General features: G+C 48.0%; 1 protein-coding gene across 2 annotated transcripts in view; it reads right to left on the bottom strand.

Moving 5' to 3' along the window:
* Nucleotides 1-6,389: 6,389 nt before the first annotated feature.
* The window catches only part of LOC139159725 (major histocompatibility complex class I-related gene protein-like), a 32,254-nt gene continuing 19,509 nt past the window's right edge, over nt 6,390-19,134 (bottom strand). For both annotated transcript variants that reach the window (XM_070737082.1, XM_070737081.1), the window contains exons 3-9: nt 13,514-13,789; nt 11,831-12,112; nt 10,989-11,093; nt 10,467-10,499; nt 9,192-9,224; nt 7,576-7,612; nt 6,390-7,306 (exon numbers count right to left, since the gene is read on the bottom strand). In XM_070737082.1, coding sequence (XP_070593183.1) covers nt 7,593-7,612; nt 9,192-9,224; nt 10,467-10,499; nt 10,989-11,093; nt 11,831-12,112; nt 13,514-13,789 — 749 coding nt within the window. In that variant the 3' untranslated portion in view covers nt 6,390-7,306; nt 7,576-7,592. The remainder of the gene's footprint in view (nt 7,307-7,575; nt 7,613-9,191; nt 9,225-10,466; nt 10,500-10,988; nt 11,094-11,830; nt 12,113-13,513; nt 13,790-19,134) is intronic.

Here is a 19,134-nt window from a genome sequence, read left to right as displayed (position 1 = left end):
AAAGTCCCATGCAGCCAATCTGCCCCCCACCCCAGCTCCCAAGGGGAAGAGCATCCGACACTTGGGACCCTCCGGGGCAGCATCCTGAGAGGCCCAAAGGTCTTTCCCATCCCATGTGGACTAATCCTCCGATTTCTGGCATTTTTCCATGTTTCCTGATGACTCAAACTAATGGAATGAAGGGAAGGGACCTTAGAGGTCTTCTAGTCCAATCCTGTGGCTGGAGGAGAAAAACCTTTCAGACAAATGGCTCAAAATTACTCGAAAGTAATGACTGGAAGTAAGAGTCCGCTTTCGACGACACTCACATGAAACTGAGGAGCGCATGAGGATTATTACAACGTTTGTTGGCTCTTCTGGATTAATAAAAATAAACTGAATTGGTGGGGGATGGATTTTTAATCGAGCTTTAAGATGTTTGAGAAACTGTCAACTAGGAGTAAGGAGGAAAGTGTAGAGAAAGGATGAGGTTAGGTGCTCTGACTTCCCCCATCTGTAAAATGGGTATAATCATCACTCTTAAGTTATACCTAATAGTGACATGAGAAGTCTGAGAACGTAGTGTCCTTCTAAGTGAGGCTTAGCAGTGCTGATTATGCCCATTTTACAGGTGAGACGTCAGAGAACATAACCTCATTCTAAGTGATGCTTAATATCTAGTATAATATTTATGCTTCCATCTAAAAAGAGAAAGCCATCAGAATTGTTCTGGCTGTAATTAACTAATTTACAATTGTAATTAATTTGCAATTAATTGATTTAATTAATTTGCGATTGATTAATTTAATCAATTTGCGTTTAATTAATTTAATCCGTTTGCGATGAATTAATTTAATCAATTTGCAATGAATTAATTAAATTAATTTGAAATTATTAAACCCACTGATTTGGCAGCAAACTCCACTGAACTACGGAAGGTTAGTCGGAAGGAGGCGTGCACAGGTATTGCCTTGCAAAGGACAATTAGAAAAAAAAAGCAACAGCGGTTGGAAGGGAAAAAGCACTGAGAGCGGATGCAACACTCTTGGTCTCGTGCGCGGGGACTCGGCAACTCCTCCCACAGAGAGCACGTGATGCCCTGATGGGAGCCAATGGGATCCGCCGACCGACAGTTGCCTTTTCTGAGAAATCAAGTGGTAAAAAAGAAGCGCCGTTCTCGCAGTGGCCACGGGAGGCGCTGCCGCACTAGTAAAGCTTCCCACAGACAGGGCTGGGGTGGAGCGAAGGCTGAGTGACGGTTTGGCTGCTGAAAGGGTCGTTTGAGGTAGATTTCTTTCCCTGGTTTAGAGGCCAAGTGTTAAGTGTCGGAATTCCTCAGCCGGGAGCTGTGCTGGCAGGTTGGGCTGAGAGAGAGACGAACGGGATCCAAGTCTCCCGATATTTTCCATGCCTAAAGGAGCCCGCTGAAGGCCCGGGGACAAATGGCGGCCTCTCTGTCCCTCTGACGCCGCCCGCCTTCCTCCCTTCCCAGGCACTCGGCGCTTCCTTCGCAACAAGGGAGAAACCGACGTCTTGGCGGCCTTCACGTCTTTGCTCTCGGGTGGGACCAGACAGGAGTAACGGCTGGCAGGACGCAAGAGGGGCGGGAGAACTGATGGGCCGGAGAACGGGCAGGGGAGGGCGGAGGGGAGGGGAAGGAAGGAGGGGAGGGAATTGGGGAGAGAAAAGGAGGAGGGGAGGGGAAGGAAGAAGTGGAGAGGAGAACTACGGAGGGGAGGGAGAGAGGAAGAGTGGAGACAAGGGGAGAAGTGGAGGGGGGAGAGTAGAGAGCAGGAGGGGATGGAGGGGAGATTATTTACAGGACCATCTTCTGCCTCACACATCCCAGTGACTGATTAGATTGCACAGAGTCGGCCTTCTCCAGGTCCCACCAGCTGAGCACTGTCCACTGGCAGGACTGTAGGGAAGGGCCTTCTCAGTGGCTGCTCTGGTCCTCTGGAATCAACTCCCCCCAGAGATTTCCACTGCCCCCATCCTCCTGGCCTTTCAAAAGACTTTAAAACCTTGGCTTTGCCCATTGAGCAGCAACACTGTGCTCCAGCCAGTAGTATGAATGATAAATGGGTGAATGTTTTTTTTAGTACAGTATTGAGGTTTTAAACTTTGTACTTGGTTTTTTTGTTGTACGCTGCCTTGAGTCCATCAGAAGAGGGTGGCTTATAAATCGAAATAAATAAACAAAGAAACAAATAAATGGAGGAGAAGATAGGGAGAGGAGAAGTGGAGAGAAGGAAGACTAGAGTGGAGGAGGAGAGGAGCAGAGAAGGGGAGGAGGGGAGAGAAGAGGGGGAGGGGAGGAGGGGAGAGAAGAGGGGGAGGGGAGGAGTGAAGAAAGCAGAGGGGAGGGGAGGAAAGAAAATGGGGGAAGAGAGGAGTAAGAGGAGAAGGAAAATGGATGGAGAGGAGGAGAGATGCAGGGAGGGGAGAGGAGGAGAAGAGAAGGGGTTGAAGGGAAAGGGAAGAAGGGAGAAGGCAGAGGTATGGAGAGGAGGAGAGAGATGCAGGGAGTGGGGAAGAGGAGAAGAGAAGTGGAGGGAGGGGAGAGGAAAAGAGCAGGAGGAGGACTAGAGAGGAAGAAAGGAGGGGGAAAGAGTGGAGAGCAAAGGAGTGGGAGAAGAGAGGGAAGGAGAGGGGGGAAAGAGGAGGGAGGGAGGGGAGGGGAGGAGCAGAGAGAAGAGGAGGAAGGAAGAGAAGGAAGAAGGGAAGTGGAGAGGATGAAGAAAAGAGAAGAGGGGAGAGGAGGACCAGGAGGAGGGGAGAGCATAGCTATTGCAGCAGAAAATAAAAAATTAGAAATGGTTTTTAGGTTTCAATTTGGAAAAGGGAGCTAATCTGGTAGGGCAGAGGGACCAAAAGTGTGGCCCCCACACAGCCCATGGACTCATCCCTTATGGGTTCTAGAGAGATGGGGTGAGTTTTAGGAGGGAGGAGGGGTTACAGGCCTTTGTAGAAAGAGAAGAGGGCTTGTCCAACTGCTTCCTGTTTTGGGAAGTTGGAAATAACAGAGGATTTTACCCTCCTTGTTGCTCAGATACTTCAATTTCTCTGAGAATCTCCATGGACATTTAGGAGGGAGCGGAGGCAATATTGATTGCTGCGGAGGAAGAGAAGTTCTTTCTCTCTCTCTCTCTTCTGCATTACTTTTATCTATAGATGCTGGGGATGCCACAACGGTCGTAGTGTGAAAAAAACCGGTCACAAATCACTTTTTTCAGTGCCGTTGTAACTTTGAACGGTCACTAAGTGAACTGTTGTAAGTCAAGGACTTCCTGTACAAGAAGAAACCGCTTCAAAACAAGAATGTGTGGCTGCCTTCGAGACTTGTGCCTGCCAGTGCCTTCCTCTTGAATACAGGCAGTCCTCGACTTATGGCCACCATTGAGCCCAAAATTTCCACTGCTAAGCAAGACATTTGTTAAGAGAATTTTGCCCCATTTTATGACCTTTCTGGGCACCGCAGTTAAGTGAATCACTCCAACCATTAAATTAGTAGTATGGTCATTAAGCGACTTTGGCTTCCCCATTGACTGCATGTCAGAAGGTCGCAAGAGGTGACCACGTGATCCCAGGATTCTGCAACCATCATAAATATGAACCAGTTGCCAAGAAAGTCTGAATTTTGCTTGTGCGTCCGTGCGGATGCTGCGACAGTCATAAATGTGAAAAATGGTCATAAGTCATTTTTTCAGTGTGGTTTTTATATAAGTCACCAAAGAAAGGTTGTAAATCAAGGACTACCTGTAAATGTCACCCTTGCTTCGAGTACAGGTACTCCTCTACTTACAACAGTTCACTTACTGACTATTCAAAGTTATAACGGCCCTGAAAAAATTACATTTTTTACCATTATGGCAGTTGCTTATGACCGTTTCACCCTTATGACCATTGTTGCCGCATCCCCATGGTCACGCTGTCAAAATTCAGACCACTCACATTTATGATGATTGCCATGTCCTGGGGTCACATGATCCGCTTTTGGACCCACATAACAAGCAAAGTCCAGAGCGAAGCCACATTCGCCTAACAATTGGGTCACTAACTTAACAAAGGCAACGATTCACTTAACAATTCAGACTTTTCTTGCTAGAGTTGTTAAGAGAATCGTTGCCTTTGTTTAGTAACACGGTTGTTAATTGGATCCGGATTCCCCATTGATTTTGTCAGAGGGTCGCAAAAGCAGATCACGTCAGCCCAGGATACTCCAACCGTCATAAATATGAACCACGTGCCAAGCATCCAAATTTTGATCACATAACCATGGGGATGCTTCCATGGTCGTAAGTGTGAAAAACAGACCTAAATCACTTTTTTCAGTGCCCTTGTAAACTCTGAATCATCACTAAATGAAACTGTGGTCAGTTATACTAAATAGTGATGATTATGCCCATTTTACAGATGGGGAAGTGGGAGAACATAACATTCTAAACAATGTTTACTAGTGTAATATTTATGCTTCTAAAAAGACAAAACAATCGGAATTTACTTACTTATTTACTTACGTATTTATTGGACTTCTATCCCGCCCCTCTCCATGGAATCGTGGCGGCTCACAACATATCAAAAACAACAATATATAATAATGCATCTGAAATCCAATTAATATAATTAACTAATCCAATTTACGATCTTAATTAAGCACAACATTTCTCTTAAGTGAAATTTTTGTTCAGTGAGTTTTGCTCCATTTTATGACTATTTTTTGCCCCAGTTGTTAAGTGAATCACTGAGATTATTAAGTTAGTAACAGGGTTGTTAAGTGAAGCTGGCTCTTTCATGGACTTTGCTCGTCAAAAGGACACAGGAGGGGTCACGTGACACTAGGACACTGCAACCGCAATAAATATGAATCAGTTGCCCAGCATCCAAAATTTGATCACATGACCACAGAAAGGCTGCAACGGGCCTAAGGGTGAAAAACTGTCAGACCCTTTTTTTCAATCCTGTTGTAGCTTCGAACAGTCGCTAAATGAACCGTTGTAATTCGAGGACTCCCTGTAGACTAAACTGAATGAATTTGTGGCTGACTGGTTTATCCTTGGTGCTCATTTTTCTTTCATGCATTTTATTTATTGTCTTTTATTTATTATTTTATTTTGGATTTATATGTTACCCAGCCACCATTCCCGACGCTACCAGAACGCATGCGCAGAAGCTCAATCTCACGGAGAAGCACAAAAACCCACAGAAACCGGCAGGTAAGTAGACAGCCACCACTCATCCCGTCTGCTTGCCTGCTTCACCTCACTGCTCATCCCATCGGGTAGTCCACTTGTCTCCCATCAGCTCCATTGTGCCACTGCCCGGCATCCGGCCTTACCTTGAGTGCACTGCTCTCCTGCTGAGAAGATGGGCCACCATGCAGGGTCCGAGCTCCAGCAGTAGCAGTAGGCAGGCCACGCACAAAAACCACGCCGGAATCGCCAGAATCATAACGGTTGCATGTGCATGGTGCATGGATGCCTGGTGGCAATGGAGGGAGGCTACACGCTCCACTTCTGCCACTGGAATGGTGGTTCCCGCATTCTGGGGTGTGGCCCATCCCTGATGCCCCCCCTCTGAGGATTTTGGTTCTTGTATTGATATTTTTATTGTGTTGGCTGACCAGAGGCTCTTATGTGAGCTGGGCAGTCATATATTCTACTTAAGACATAAATGTTTAAAACTTCTGAATCAGTAGAAGACGCGAAAATATGCACTGAATTCTTTCAAATTCAATTCAATTCAATTCAATTAGATTTGTATGCCACCCTTCTCCGAAAACTCAGGAGGGCTCACAGAATAAGTGCTTTCAAGTTTACCTTTTAAGCTTTCAAAGATGGCCAGTCGAAAGGGAGGGAGAGGGAAGACCCCCACCCTTTTCACTCCTCCCTGCACCTAAAACATCCCCTGTAATGTGGGGGACAACTTTCCCATCAATCAGGGTTCCCCTACCACATCATATTAGGCAGCTGAGGAGCCCAGAGATGACCTCCCAGAAGCAGGAGAAGCTGCCCTTCTGCAAGGGGACCAGGACGGCTCTGGCTGGTCACTGAACCCCCTGTCTCCTGAAGAGCCCCTGGATGAGACTCAAAGACCAGCCACTTGACCAACAGCCTGAGCCAAAGGTGGATATGAGGGAAAAGCAGCCTCTGTTGTTGCCACCACAAAGCCATTTTACAGATCACCTTGGGGATTGCAGAGAAACATCTAGACACAGGAACAAAATGGCTGCCTCCTCCCCAAAGGAGCACACAGGAGCCCCCCCCCCCCTCCAAGTTCTCCCTCCTTCCAAGTTTTGTCTTAGTTTCTCCCTTTCCTCCCACTCAAAGTGAAATTGGAATCGGGGTCTCTGATCAACAGGAAGAGTAAAATGCTTCCTAATTTCAACCTCCTCAGACATGCAACTCAAGTAAGAATAGAAGAAATCATTTATTTTCAGAAAACAATTTTGGCAAAATTACAATATATGCGGAGGTAGCAGCCTGACAGTGCAATTGATCTCACGGTCCATTTTTCTAAATCATGAAAATCCATAAATGGCAATCTATAAAAAATAAGTGTCAAACGCTACACTCTGCATACTGATTATTTGTCAAATTGGGTGTTGCCCTATAACTGTCAATTAACTGTGCAATAATCGCTTAAAAGTGCATCAACTATTTTAGTGACAAAAATCTCAGAAATAGTAATAGTTTTATGGGAGATTATGTTAAACCAGGGCTCTTCAAACTTGGCAACTTTAAGACTTGTGACTTCAACTCCCAGAATTCAACAGCCAGCATAGCTGGCTGGAGAATTCTGGGAGTTGAAGTCCATAAGTCCTAAAGTTGCCAAGTTTGAGGACTCCTGCGTTAAACACATAAAACACACACAAGGAAAAAAGATAGAAACCTCCACCTTTATCCCCCACAAGCATAATGAAATTAACAACTTAGAAATCTCTCTTGAAGTAACACCAAGAAACTCTTCATCCTCTTCCTCACCCCATTCTCTATAAACGCATCTCTAAAATCTCATCTTTAACCTCTAATCTTTCTTCAGTAAGAATAATCAGCAGAAGCCCATTAAGGGGGTTATGCAACCTACAGTACCTATTCTAAACTATTATCTACAAAATCCAATTTGAAATATTTTGATCCAACAATTAGAAACACATAATATATTCTTTTCTCCTCTGCTCTTCAATCATAATTTTAAAAGGTCACTGATTCAATGATGAAAGACCCCAAAATCTGTCCTGGTTCCGGCATGCAGGAAGGGTCTCCTAAGAGTCTGGTGCAATTCAGAATAAGGCAGATCCATCTTCCTTCCTCTCTCATTATGTCCACTATGAAGAAGAAGGAGAAAGTATCCAAGGGTTAGTTGGATCCAGACAGTCACAGAGCCTGAGAGCTGCCAGAGGATCAGAGTTTGGGGGCAGGAAAACCCCTCCCCAGAGCCCTCTCCCCCAAATCCCTTCCCTTCCAGTGTTTGTGACTAGGAGAGAGAAGAGGGACTTCCAAAGTATCTTCACCCCCACTTGGTCCTTGGACTCCAAATCTTTCCCCTCCCTTCCTCCCTCTCCCCCCCTCTCATGGCCCCCACCACTCCACTCACCTGCAAGGGGGGGGCTGCTAAATGGCCTGGTTGCTCCCTGGATTGGAGAGAAAGACACAGAATGAATCAATGACTTTTCCTGTGAGGAGGACAAATCTCTCTCTTCACCATTAAACTTCTTCAGCTTCACAAACTTCTCAGAGGATGTAAAACTTTTTATTAATTAATTGAGCTTCCACCCCAAATATCCCATTAAGGTGATTCTGGGCAGCTCACAGTAAAATTCAATAAACTGCCATGTAGAACATTTAAATCAATAAATAAAAACCAGATTCCCCCATCAGATCAATGTTGCCTTTGGTCTGACAACAAGATCATATCCCGTGTGTGATTGGGGTCTCGAATCAGACCCAGGACGATATGGGAGAGACCCAGAGACACCAGGGAGGCCATGAACTCCTGGGCTGCTTCCGAGGCCAAACCCACGGATGGCCGGTTGAAGTCTCCCAGGAGAATCATAATCCTGGGCAACTCCATGCCAACCTTGAGATGGTCCCCAGCAGCTGAGGCAGGGAGGTGGCCATGCATCAGAGAGGCTGGTACATAAGCAACAGGCCCAACTGGTCCTCTGAGCCCAAAGTCAGAAACAAAGAGTCACAACCAGAAACCTGGGAAGCAAAACTATAGTCTGGAGGACAGAAGGGAAAGGGGGGGGGGGGCACGATCGAAACATTTAAATATGTGGAAGGGTTAAATAAGGTTCAGGAGGGAAGTGTTTTTAATAGGAAAGTGAACACAAGAACAAGGAGGCACAATCTGAAGTTAGTTGGGGGAAAGATCAGAAGCAACGTGAGAAAATATCATTTTATTGGAAGAGTAGTAGATGCTTGGAACAATCTTCCAGCAGACATGGTTGGTAAATCCACAGTTACTGAATTTAAACATGCCTGGGATAAACATATATCCATTGTAAGATAAAATATGGGAAATAGTATAAGGGCAGACTAGATGGAACCAGAGGTCTTTTTCTGTTGTAAATCTTCTATGTTTCTATGTTTCAAAAACCCGAGGGCCAAAAGAGATTCTCAGATGACCACTGCATTCCACTTCCTCTGCCCTGGACTCTCAGTTTGGGGCCAAACATTAAACCCAGGTGAGGACATCTCTGAGAGAAGGACACCCACCCCTTCCAGAGTCAGCCAGGTCTCAGCTATGCCACCAGAAGAGTCTCTAACCACTAGGGATCGTGGCATTGCCAGTGGTTTCCCTATTTCCCCTCAAAGACTTGAGGGCTTTTTCCTCCAATGGGGGTGAAGGCTCCACCATGCAGACTCCGGGCTGCCTAAATTCCCCTGCCTGAATCCAACAGGGAGAGTTTCCCTTCTCCTCTGCAGAATGAACCAGTGCGAGGAGAGAGGATTTTGTGACACCCAGCCGGCTTTCATGCCTAAGGCAGGACTCGAACTCATGCCCTGATCTGGTGCCCTCACCACTAAGCCAGTGGCTACAATTATTCTTATTATTCCACCAGAAGGAGACTCAGAGGGCCCCCAGGGAGGGTTATTGGGGGGGGGGGATTTAAAAAGTGGGGGCCTTTCCCTCTTTCCATCCCCCCAAAGTCTTGCAAAGAGACAGAATGGCTGAGGCAGCAGCAGGAGTCGCTCCCTCCCACTTACCCTGGTCTGAACTGCTGGATCCTTTGTCACTTGCTGGAAAAGAAGGAAAGAAAAAGAGGGTGAGAAAGTCTCTCTCTTGGCTTAGAGGTGGAGAAGCTCAGCTCTTTCTGACCCCAGCTCCCTCCCTTTCCCTCTTCCTCCCTTTCTCCCTCCCTCCCTTTCCCTCCACCTCCCTTTCTCCCTCCCTCCTTTTCCCTCTCCCTCCCTTTCTCCCTCCCTCCTTTTCCCTCTCCCTCCCTTCCTCCCTCCCTCCTTTTCCCTCTCCCTCCCTTTCTCCCTCCCTCCTTTTCCCTCTCCCTCCCTTCCTCCCTCCCTCCTTTTCCCTCTCCCTCCCTTTCTCCCTCCCTCCTTTTCCCTCTCCCTCCCTTCCTCCCTCCTTTTCCATCTCCCTCCCTTTCTCCCTCCCTCCTTTTCCCTCTCCCTCCCTTTCTCCCTCCCTCCTCTTCCCTCTCCCTCCCTTCCTCCCTCCCTCCTTTTCCCTCTCCCTCCCTTTCTCCCTCCCTCCTTTTCCCTCTCCCTCCCTTTCTCCCTCCCTCCTCTTCCCTCTCCCTCCCTTCCTCCCTCCCTCCTTTTCCCTCTCCCTCCCTTCCTCCCTCCTTTTCCATCTCCCTCCCTTTCTCCCTCCCTCCTTTTCCATCTCCCTCCCTTTCTCCCTCCCTCCTTTTCCCTCTCCCTTCCTTTCTCTCTCTCACACCCAATCAAAGACTCACATGGAGAGAGTTTGGATCAAATTGCTTTGACTAAAAGGCAACGAAAATAATTCTTAAAATTTGTATGTATATGACACAAAGCCAGAAGGCAGAACTGACGTAAAAAGATACAGATGGATCCTTCTTTTTGTAACCAGTTCATACTTAAGAGCCTTTGTGATGGGAGACCAAGAGGAGATCTAGCTTGCATCCCCCAAAGCTCCTATTCCCTCAATATGACCCCTTTTGAGGCCTAATTTTATGGAGCTACTGACTCTCATTTGGCCAAGCTTTTCCCTTCTGCCTACTTGGGAAACAGAGTATGTTCTCAGTCAGAGGGACCTTCCACCAGCTGGATCTTCTCACCTTCTTGAAGGTTCCTTCTCCCAGATGTTTCTCCTTGAGGACTCCACTCCCAAGAATAGCCTGGCTGTAATGAAAAGGGGGCCCATCTTCCCCAGCCTGGTTCTTAGGAGGAAGAGGAAGGTAGCAGGCACACACACAAACACCCCCCCCCCCCAACTGATGGTGCCTCTGGTCCCTGCTCTAAGTTGGAGATTACATGGAAAGAGCTCAATTCACTCACTTGATGCTGCTCTGTAGCCATCTTGACTTTTCTCTGCAAGGACAAAAATCAGTGAAAGCTCAAAATAATCCACCAGAGATCATCCAAACTCTCCCTCCGTAGATGGAAGAACCCCAGGAGATATTTCACAGTCACTTTGTCCCATCAATAAAGACAGCAATATCTTCAAAATACAAATGTATCTCCTGATTTGTCCCAAGAGGGGAAGCAGCCGGAACAGTTGGGAGGGGAGGGAGGTTCCCATGGAAATCCTTCTCTGCTGCTCTTTGGTCAAAGCTTTTGAGGGGGACAGAGGAACTGGGAGGCCTCTTCCCAACTCAGAAGAACCTCAGACTGCCTGAATCTCAGACTCAGCTGAAGCAAGACTGGAGTCCCAGCAAGAGGCTGAGATCTCAGATGCTCCCCAAGAGGGCTGGGACAACAGGACAGAAGGAGGCCCAGAAGGAGCTCCCCAAAGGGAAAGACTTGGGGGGAATCCCCCATCTTCCTTCCATCATCCCCCCCCCCACCAAAAATACTTACTGATGATGAATAACACAATCCCAGCAATCACACCCACCACAACCAGAGCAGCCACAACACAGCCGATAATGATGAGCCAAAGGTTGGATTTTGAATTGGTGGGTTCTGAATTGGGAGAAAGAGCAATTAAATTTGATTATTTCCTGCATCATGGTGACAATCATCAATAAAAAAATTGAATTTCAATTTGAATTTTGAAACTTTGGAAATCTGGTGTACGATAGGGAAACTTCTGAGCATATGCAGAGTTCTTTGAGGGGGGGATTTTTTCCTTGGGTTTAATGCTGAGCCTCAGGAATTCACATATCATAATATAATGTGCAATTTCTTTCTTACAAAAGCAACACAGAGTGACCTTTTGACCTTTATAGCAGGAAACTCTGTCAGTCTCTGATGGGAAAAAGCTCAGACTTGGGAGCCTCTTTTCTGACTCCTGATGTCCATCAGTCCAGCCAAAATCTGCCTTCAGAAAAGAGGCTACCAGACTCCTCCCGATTCTTCTACTTTAGGAATTATAAACAAAAGCAAATCTATTTCTGGTGCTCAGTGTAACTGCTGCTTTTCTGCTGGGAGGAAGAACCAGGGGAGGCCTAAGAGAGGATCTAAGGACGTTTCATCAGGATCGGCCAAGTATTGTGATGGGATTCTGTAGTTTCCTTTCTATCCCCTGAAGTCAGTTCTAGGGTCTGGTCCCTGCAGCTTCACCAACCTCAAACAATGGAAAAACCAATGTATTAAAGCTCAGGTATGTTCACATCTGGACACACCTGGGGTCAGATTTCTCTCCCACCCCCCTCCAGGCTGCCAAAGAGCCCGGCCTTTCCCTCCCTGCAGCCTCTCACCCTTCAGCTCCACGTCCAGAGGATCCTGCAGGCCGTCGTGCTCCACGTGGCACCGATAGCGGCCCCTCTCTTTGGGGTCGATCTGGATGCTGATCCAGTAGTGGTAGGTCCCATCCACATTGGGGGCCAGAAACCCATGGAAGGTGTCCTGCAGCCAGACCTCCCCGTCCCTCGTCCAGAAGGCATCGATCTCCCTGGGGTAGAAGCCGTAGAACCGGCAGATGTGGGTCTCCATCCCATCCTCCACCTCCGTCCTGCTGCTCATCGTCACCACTGGAGGCTCTGCGGAAACACCGGAATTGACTCTGAGCCCCTCCAGAGACTGAAAGGGGGGTGAGAAAATCAGGGGCAGGAAACTCTCCCCCTATTTCCCCCTCCACACCTGAAGCATCTCAAGGGGTTTTGGGAAATGCTCCCAATCTGGAAAACGCTCAACCACAAGAACTCCTGATTTTGAGTCCTTCCCAGGGACTCAGCCTGAAAAACCTCCAGCAGCAAATTGAGGGTCCAAGGAAATTCCTCTCTGTCTGCTTTGAACTCTGGCTGATCTTGGGCTGCTTCCTTCAGGGGAGGGAGAGTGGAGATGGTCTCTTAGGTTCCCTCTCAAAACAGCCACAACACAGAAGGTTCTCTCTACTTTCTGCATCCTCTTCTGCTCCCCTGAATCTGAGGCTGTTCCAGGCCTCTTTCCAAGGGACACAACCCCAATTTTGAGGGGAAGAGATATCAAAGGGAATCTCACACTCATCAATTTGGAAAAGAGATTTTGTCTCTGAAAAGAGTGGGGGGCAGGGAGAGATTGATGTCAATGGGAAGAGAGAGGAGGTCCTCTTCCCCAAGCAGAGAGGGGCTGTTGGTGATAATCAGTGAGGGGGATTCCCCCATTGATCCTAATCTCATGCAGGTAATCCTGGAGGGATCAAGGACCCCAGGGGGGAAGGGAGAGACTGAGGGGGGAGGGGTGTTCTAGATGGTAAATTAATAAAAAGTCCTTGGGAAAGATTATAATGTGAGTCCCCCTGTGGGGGAAGGGGGGGTTCCTGAAGGTGGGGAGGGGGTTGTTTTGAGAAAGGCTGACTGAGAATTGTGGGAATCTGTTTGAGGCTTAAAAGAAAGATTGACAGAAACTTTGCTCCCCCTTTAACCCCACCCCCCAGAAAGAAAATAAATAACCCTTCATCCATGGCCCTTTTTGCCGAAGTGGGGACACTGATAATATCTTCTTAATGGTAGAAGTGGAGCCTTCTAGTGGTGGGGGTGGGAGGTGGACCATCAGGTGCAAGGCAGGGAGGGAGCCCCCTATGGGATGTGGGGAGAAGCAGAGTTAATTGGGGAGAATTAAGGGTGCCCACCACTCTTGACTACAGTTTGGCTATTGGAGGTTTCACTGAATGGCCCCAAGTGGTTCCCTCCTTGTGGGCAGTGAAGAGGACACCCTCAAGGGCTTTTCTTGCCTGACCCAACCAGACACCTGCCAGGCAGAGGCTGCATTTCCTGGTCCACTGAATGGCTGCCTGGTAGTGAGAACCAATCAGAGCTTCCCGTGTCCTGGAGAGAGGCTGGAGGGGGGGAAGGATTCCCATCAGGGCAAACAGGCCATAGACCAGGGACTCAAAGGGGCTGAATGTGTCCAAGAGATCAGGCCATAAAGGAGGAAAGTCCAGTCTTCATTCAGATGCTCACCTGTCCTCAGCAACGTCTCATTCCCATAGGACAGGTACTTCTCCAGCCACTCAATGCAGGTTTCCTCCAGGTAGGCCTTTTCTCTCTGATTATATCCTGGAATAGCATCCCATTTCCTCTGGGTGATCTGGGCCTGGGGGTCGGGAGCCACCCAAGTGAGGGTCTTCTTGTCGAACGTGAGGAAGGTCTTCCCGTCATAGCCATCCTGCATAAAGCCTCCTTTGCTCCCATCTCCCCGGAGCTCACAGCCATACATCCACTGCCATGTGTGAAGGCCTGAAAGACAAGAGAGGAGGATGGTTTCCGGAATCCTGAAGATAGACAGAGCTGCCCCCCTTCCTGCAGGGACTTTGACAGAGGCACTGACACCCCATTTCCCCTCTAGAGTTCAAGGGAAACGAAGCCCCCATCACTAACCTCCCTTCTCCCCTCCTTCCCCCTCCCTCCCTGCATTCCCCTCCTGTTATGTTTGCAAGTTGTTAGAATAAAAGCGATCGCTGATTGGAGCAGGGCGACCAATAAGAAGCCTGCTAGCGCAACCAATGGGAAGCCTGGGCGCGACCAATAAGGAGCCTCCGGGCTCAACCAATAGGAAGCTCCAGCGTGAAGTCTTGAAACATTGTCACCAATCCCTGCGCTAGTAATAATGTATATAAGGTGCGGTTTTGGCCGCTTGTTTCCTAAGTCGCTACCTGCCTGCGAGCGGGTCACTTTAGATGTTCCTGATTATTAAATAAAGAGCTGTTATCCTCTTCATCGGCCTCTAGCCTCTGATTTAACAGTGGCGATGAGGGATTCGAGCCTTCGCATTCCAGAGATGGCTTCAGCAATGCCGCACGCATTGCCCTTCTTCAACCCCGATGAGGATACGTGGACGGAATATATGTCCAAATTTCGCATCTTCCTCCAAGCAAGCAACCTAGACGACGCATTGGAGAACAGAAAACGAGCTATATTCCTCCATTACTGCGGTCCAGCGATCTACAACCTAGCTACTACGCTCGCAGATGAAGAATCCATCGAGAGCATCTCCTGGACGGCTCTGCAGGAAAAACTCGCGAACCACTTCCAGCCAACGACTCCTGCTCGCATCAGCCGAAACAAATTCTCCCAGTTGAAGCAGGCTGAAGGTGAGTCAATCAATGACTTTGTCACCCGACTACAGGCCTTACTTGCAAAATGCAAATACAAAGACCCAGAAGAACAGTTAATCGACCGTCTCATCTTCGGCATGAGCAATCTGAATCTTCACAAAAAATACCTCATCGATGAGGACGCCTCCTTACAAGACATCATAAAAGCTGTCAAAGCCGCGGAAGTCTCCGACGCATCTGCCGCCGAACTCAAGCGATCAGAACCAACAGTAAAGAAGGTAGCCGAAAACAACCCTACAACCATCGAAGACATTCCTGCACAACCTCCCGACCCAGCGACAGAGGAGGACTACTGTCTTCAGATTCGCCGCCCACCGCAATACAACAACCCAAGGTGACCTTTTCCTCCATGCTTCAGTTGCAACAGCTCACACGCCTGATCCAGATGCCCATTCAAGGATGCCCTCTGCCGTCGTTGCCATAGAAAGGGGCACATCGCTGAGGTTTGCCGAGTACCTTCGCCAGGGGATTTTGCCCAACCCTGGCAGCGCCAACCAACCGCGTCTGGAAATTTCAACACGGGAACTTCAAACAGACCACCGGTTTCCGCCCAGGATTCCGCAAAGGTAGTTCCCCATTCACCATTAACTATAACTCTTTACCAACGCAGGGGAAACTTTTTACCTCACTTTTGATTAACAATCGACCCTGCAAAATGGAAATTGATACGGGATCCCACCATTCCATAATGGTGTGGCATAAATTTCACCTATACTTGCCACACATCCAAAAGGAACAATTAATTCCTTGGACTTCCGGACTTTCAGATTTTCAGGGAAATGCTATTCCTGTGTTGGGGTCTATCAATGTAGCTGTATGTTGTGAAGGGTTTAATGGAATGTTGCCACTAATTGTTGTACACGGGCCTAAACATACTTTGTTGGGATTAGATTGGTTCCAGCCGCTTGGTGTGGGCATTACGGGAATTCACTCCATTGCCAACTCGAATTTACCCCCGATGGATATAATGAGGGAATTTGCTTAGGTATTTGAACCAGGGCTGGGCACATACAAGGGCACCCCAATCTCATTTAATCTTGACCCCACAGTGGCCCCAGTTCATCTCAAACCCCGGAGGGTACCCTTACCGCTGCTTCCAAAAGTCGACCAACAATTACACAAATTAATTGCCCAAGGAATCCTAGTACCGATTGATCACGCCAAATGGGAGACCCCAATTGTCCTTCCCTTAAAACTAGATGGCTCAGTCCGAATTTGTGCTGACTACAAAGCAACGATTAACAGAGCTTTGCAACACAATGCCTATCCTATACCAGTAGTGCAACATCTATTGAACACATTAGGAAATGGCTCCATTTTCGCAAAAATCGATTTAGCCCAGGCATACCAGCAATTACCTGTCTCAGAGGAAACAGCGGAAATTCAAACAATACTAACGCACCGGGGGTCGTTTAAATGCACCCGATTACAATTCGGAGTTGCAATCGCCCCAGGCATCTTCCAAAGCCTAATGGAGCGCCTATTAAATAAAATCCCTGGGGTGGTGCCATATTTCGACAACGTGCTGATCTCTGCAACATCAGCTCCCCAATTATGGGAAAGAATCCGACAAGTACTAACAAAATTCCAGGATTCGGGTCTCTGCATAAAACCAGATAAATGTTCGTGAGCAGTCCCCAGTGTTGAATTTCTAGGGTTCTCCATAGACAAGGAAGGTATCCATCCAACAGAAGAGAAAGTACTAGCAATAAAAAATGCCCCTGTCCCGACAAACAAGGCTGAGTTACAATCATTTTTGGGCTTACTAAACTTTTATTCCATATTTCTCAAACAGAAAGCCACGGTAGCGGAGCCTCTCCATCGTCTACTTAAACAAGGCACAGTCTGGACATGGGGACCCACCGAACACAATGCCTTCCAAGCAATTAAAAAAGTACTCTCATCAGACAGTGTTCTTGTACAGTATAATATTACCATGCCTGTAACCTTAACATGCGACGCCTCCCCCTTCGGGATAGGAGCCGTCCTCAGTCATACATTTCCAGACGGCACCGATGCTCCCATTGCATTTTATTCAAAAACCCTGGCTCCGGCAGAAAGGAATTACTCTCAATTAGACAAAGAGGCGCTAGCATTGGTTGCAGGTGTTAAAAAATTTCATGGATATTTGTTCGGCCGCTCATTTACATTAATTACGGACCATAAACCCCTATTGGGAATTTTAGCGGGGGATAGACAGACCCTCACTTTCCTCTCCCCAAGGATGACCCGTTGGACAATATTCTTAGCGGCTTACAATTATGTCCTGAAGCACAGGGGAGGGAAGGAAATTGGCCATGCGGATGCCCTGAGCAGATGCTCCCAGGCAGACTTGGTAAAAGACCCAGCCCCAGCCTCAGATGTATTACTAATTGAAATGCAGGAAAACCCGATAATATCCGCAGACAAAATAGCCAGAGAAACAAATATAGACCCCGTGTTATCCCGAGTCAAACAATGGGTTCTAAGGGGGTGGCCGGAAGAAATACCAAAAGAGACTTGTCAAGCATTTAAAAGTAGACAAATGGAATTAAGCGTGTTAAGAGATTGCATATTGTGGGGTGACCGGGTAATAGTTCCGAAGCAAACTACAGAAGAAAGCATTAAAATTGCTGCATCAGGGTCACCCAGGCATGGTGAGAATGAAAAGCCTGGCTAGGAGCCATTTATGGTGGCCGGGTTTGGATCAGGACATAGAAACATGGATGGCAACTTGTAATCCATGCCAACAAACTCGCCCAAACCCGCCCAAGACTAAGCCAACGGAGTGGGAAACTCCAAAGGGACTGTGGTCGCGTATTCATATAGACTTTGCAGACCCATTAGCAGGCCCATCGTTCCTAATCATAGTTGATGCCTACTCAAAATGGCTGGAGGTTGTTCTAATGACCTCAACTACAACGGCAGCTACAATAAAGGCACTCCGCAAAATTTTTGCAACACACGGCCTACCTGACGTCATGGTCTCCGACAACGGCCCACAACTGACATCCAGGCAAATGGAAGTCTTCCTAGCCGAACGGGGGATCCGCCATGCATTAACTTCACCCCATTTCGCGGCTACTAACGGCCGGGCTGAACGCATGGTGAGGTTCACGAAAGAAACCCTCCACCGATCGGCACCCGGAGACTGGCAACAACAGCTGGACGAGTTCCTGATGGCCCAACACATTACCCCTTCGGCCAGCACCAAGAAAAGTCCAGCGGAACTTCTCATGTGAAGAAAACTCCGTTCCCAGCTGGACAGACTTCACCCGGAATACACCAAAGAAAGAGACAAACCAATGGGGGAGCCCGAAAGGACTTTTAAAGCGGGCGACCCAGTGTATGCCAAAGACTTTGACTCCAACCTCCAATGCAGAGAGGGGACCATAGAACATAGAACCAGTCCCAAATCCTATACAATCCTCCTTCACAATGGGAGGATTTGGCGAAGACACGTCGACCAAATAAGAAAACGACATCCCACAGAATTACCCCAAAATAACAATGACATTCTCCCCACAGATCACACCACAAGAAACCAACAAGAACAACCGTTCGACTCACCGCAACATCTTCAGGCATCCAGCGACAGCTGTCCTGGAGCCCTGGCGGCTGGCGTTGGTATGGCTGCATCGTCGTCCATAGGCCAAGGCAACCTTTACCCGGAGGGAGCCGCACAGGAGCCAGCCAACCAGGAGGACAACTCCCAACAAACTGAACTGCGCAGGTCTGGGCGAACAACCAAGCCACCAATCAGGTTACAGGATTACATAACCTACCTAAATGACTGACAGTCATTTCGACCTATGGGGAGAGGGGTGTTATGTTTGCAAGTTGTTAGAATAAAGGTGATCGCTGATTGGAGCAGGGCGACCAATAAAAAGCCTGCTAGCACAACCAATGGGAAGCCTGGGCACGACCAATAAGGAGCCTCCGGGCTCAACCAATAGGAAGCTCCAGCACGAAGTCTTGAAACATTGTCACCAATCCCTGCGCTAGTAATAATGTATATAAGGTGCGGTTGTGGCCGCTTGTTTCCTAAATCGCTACCTGCCTGTGAGCGGGTCACTTTAGATGTTCCTGATTATTAAATAAAGAGCTGTTGTCCTCTTCATCGGCCTCCAACCCCTGATTTAACACCTCCCCCCAGACGGAGTCCCTGAACCTTCCCAGGAAAAGGGAATCTGGAAAAGGCAGCAGAGGATCCCAAGGGAGACGGAGAGAAGGAGGAGGGGGAAAAGAAACAGAGGGACGGAGATCCTTCCATCTTTCTCTCTGCTGTTCCTCTGGGGGGAAAGGAAGGGATCCCAGAGAGGGAATAGGAGCCTGGATCTGCGGCTGCAAACAGGGACTGAGAATCTTGTGGTCTCAAAGAGGATATGACTGATCGACCTAAAAGCTTGCAGGGATCCCTGTGACCATAAATCTTGGTCTGTGTTCACAAATAGTATCAAGTCACAAGAGGTGGTTCCCACTTTGGTC

Source organism: Erythrolamprus reginae, chromosome 2, assembly GCF_031021105.1.
Source record: "Erythrolamprus reginae isolate rEryReg1 chromosome 2, rEryReg1.hap1, whole genome shotgun sequence".
Lineage (NCBI taxonomy): Eukaryota > Metazoa > Chordata > Lepidosauria > Squamata > Dipsadidae > Erythrolamprus > Erythrolamprus reginae.
The sequence above is the reverse complement of the archived record's forward strand: the minus strand, read 5'-3'. Positions and strand labels throughout refer to the sequence as shown.